At 54.0% G+C, this 2,075-nt stretch overlaps 3 protein-coding genes across 3 annotated transcripts; 2 read left to right on the top strand and 1 right to left on the bottom strand.

The window, feature by feature from the left end:
- On the top strand, positions 1-399 carry DQ04_11221020 (hypothetical protein; the record flags this gene model as incomplete). The annotated part of the gene is made up of 1 exon (XM_009316474.1): positions 1-399. A coding segment is annotated over one exon (399 nt), but the record flags the coding sequence as incomplete, so codon positions are not given.
- Positions 400-534: 135 nt separating this feature from the next.
- Positions 535-990, top strand: DQ04_11221010 (hypothetical protein; the record flags this gene model as incomplete). The annotated part of the gene is made up of 1 exon (XM_009316473.1): positions 535-990. One exon carries the CDS (start codon positions 535-537, stop codon positions 988-990), a length of 456 nt encoding a protein of 151 aa, XP_009314748.1.
- Positions 991-1,659: 669 nt separating this feature from the next.
- Positions 1,660-2,007, bottom strand: DQ04_11221000 (hypothetical protein; the record flags this gene model as incomplete). Its single annotated transcript, XM_009316472.1, has 1 exon — positions 1,660-2,007. The coding sequence occupies one exon, from the start codon at positions 2,005-2,007 to the stop codon at positions 1,660-1,662; it is 348 nt and encodes a 115-aa protein (XP_009314747.1).
- Between the last annotated feature and the right edge of the window lie 68 nt (positions 2,008-2,075).

The following is a 2,075-nucleotide window of genomic DNA, read 5'->3' as shown; positions in this document are numbered from 1 at the left end:
GGAGCCTTTCAAGCCAGTCATCTCCCCACCATCTGCACTGTCACCTTCGCCTCTAGTCTGCACTGTGGTCGTCCTTGTGACGTCCACGTAGCAACGGCCAACCTTCTCAAATGCAGAAAAATACTTCGACCTAAGTGTAATCATTTCCTGCAGGGCGTCCTCGAGGGCATTCAGCTTCTTCTTGACCGACTCAACATTTACAATGTATTGGCCCCTCTCCAAGCTCCCACCAGACGACTTCCACACCATTGTGTCGTGTATCCCACTCAGCAGCCGTTCCTGTTACGGTTAATGTTGTTGTTGTTGTTCTGCTTGGTGGCGGTATCAGCGTTGGGTATGTCTCTTTCTTTTCGTGTCCTTGGCTCGCAGGCAGCGCAGAGTGGAGGGGAGATTGTGTGAGGGACGCCCCCAGCACAGCGGGAGAAGGAGCAGCAGAGAAAAGCAGCAGCAGCAGCAGCGCCGGAGACGGTTGAGGAGAGCTGCGGCTCAGGGAGAATAGCCCCCAGGGGAAAACAAACACAAAGCAGCAGTCAAATGTGCGGCAGCCGCGAAAACAGTACAAAAAAATATTGCAACAGGCCACCCAAGACAAGGGGACCGGCCCGCCCCACGCCACCCCTCAGTCAGTCAGTTACTCACCCGCTCACTCACAGCCGGCTGTTTGCCCATTCCAGCCCATCAGCACACGCAACCGCCAAACATTGTGTGGCGTTGCACGACGCATTTGCAGCCACGCAGCGTGTCCAACAGGAACGCACCGCCAACAACCGGCACGTAGCAGCTCCATACCCTCCTGGTCACGTGAAGCATGTCACAGGCGCAAAGAGGCCTCAAAGCCCGTCAACCAAATCACACTCCCGCGCCGCTGGATGCTGGAGCGCTCAGTCCCACTGCACCTCTTCCGTTGCCCTTCCCTTTGCCATTCTTCGCCCCACCCCGATAGCCGAAACAGTGAACAGAAACACGGAGTATATGAGTGTGCATGTGTGAGAGAGAAAATGGGTAACGCAGCAGAAGGCGGCGCCGAGTCGGCAGAGTGAGTGGGCATCAAACAAAGCGGGCATCTGTATGTCCGATTAGAAAGCGCATGGAGCCCAATGCGCCACAAAACCATTGCAAACAAGACAAAGAAAAATGTTAAAAGGTGTCCGTACACACGAGTGAAGCCTGTGGCTGCCATGTGAGAGGACAGAAGCAAGAACAAACAAGCACAAGGGGGGAAAGTCGTGCAAGGTCAACAGGCATATGGGCGCGTGCTCCAACTCTTATGTTGCCGGTGTGGCATGGGTGTGCCATGATGAGTGAAGACGTGGCGGCCTGTCTGCAGCAACAGTGTGGGCCCACGCATGCCTCACTTCTTGTCGGCCGCAGCGCACCCCATGCACCTCGAGCAATTCACCTGGATCCTTTTGGCCCTTTCCTGATCATATAACACGCAGTCATACTCGCGTAGATATTCCTTGGTTGTTGTATGTGTACCACCTCCTTCGCTTCAGCATTCAGCTGCCCCACCACACAGCTGCACGCACCATCACGCAGACACAACACGACTCCTCCCATGGATTAGCAAGCAGAATAGTACTGTAAGGTGTATGTCTCACACTCACAATAGCAATTTTAGAAAATTCGATCTTTTAGTTTTTTTTTTGTACAAGCCCCCTAAGAACCATCAATAAAGAATGCACAAGTTCTCGTTGAAGAGGGAGTCCTACCGGTTAGCCCACTGCATTGCATCTCGTATGTATCCGGCGCACGTACCTCCCACTGCTCCGGCACTTGGTGATGAAACTCATGTGGATGATCTGAACCACTAATGTCAATAGCAGAGTGGGTATCAACTGTACTCGGGAGAAGGTACGGGTTCTCAGGCGTGGTAGCGTCGTTAAATGGCTCCTGTCCGACGCAGGGCATCGGTGTTGCGTCACCATTCGGCTGTGCCTCCACACTCTCATCGACGGGGTTCCTTCCCGACGTCTTTGTTGGGGGAGAGTTATCAGCCGCAGGCATTGACACACTGTGTCGAGCAGACTTTACGAGCACCTTAGATATCGACGGGTAGCGCTGGGTGGCATGTG

The sequence above is a fragment of the Trypanosoma grayi genome (assembly GCF_000691245.1).
Source record: "Trypanosoma grayi strain ANR4 Tgr_1122_V1, whole genome shotgun sequence".
NCBI lineage: Eukaryota > Euglenozoa > Kinetoplastea > Trypanosomatida > Trypanosomatidae > Trypanosoma > Trypanosoma grayi.
This window is presented reverse-complemented; position numbering and strand designations above follow the sequence as displayed.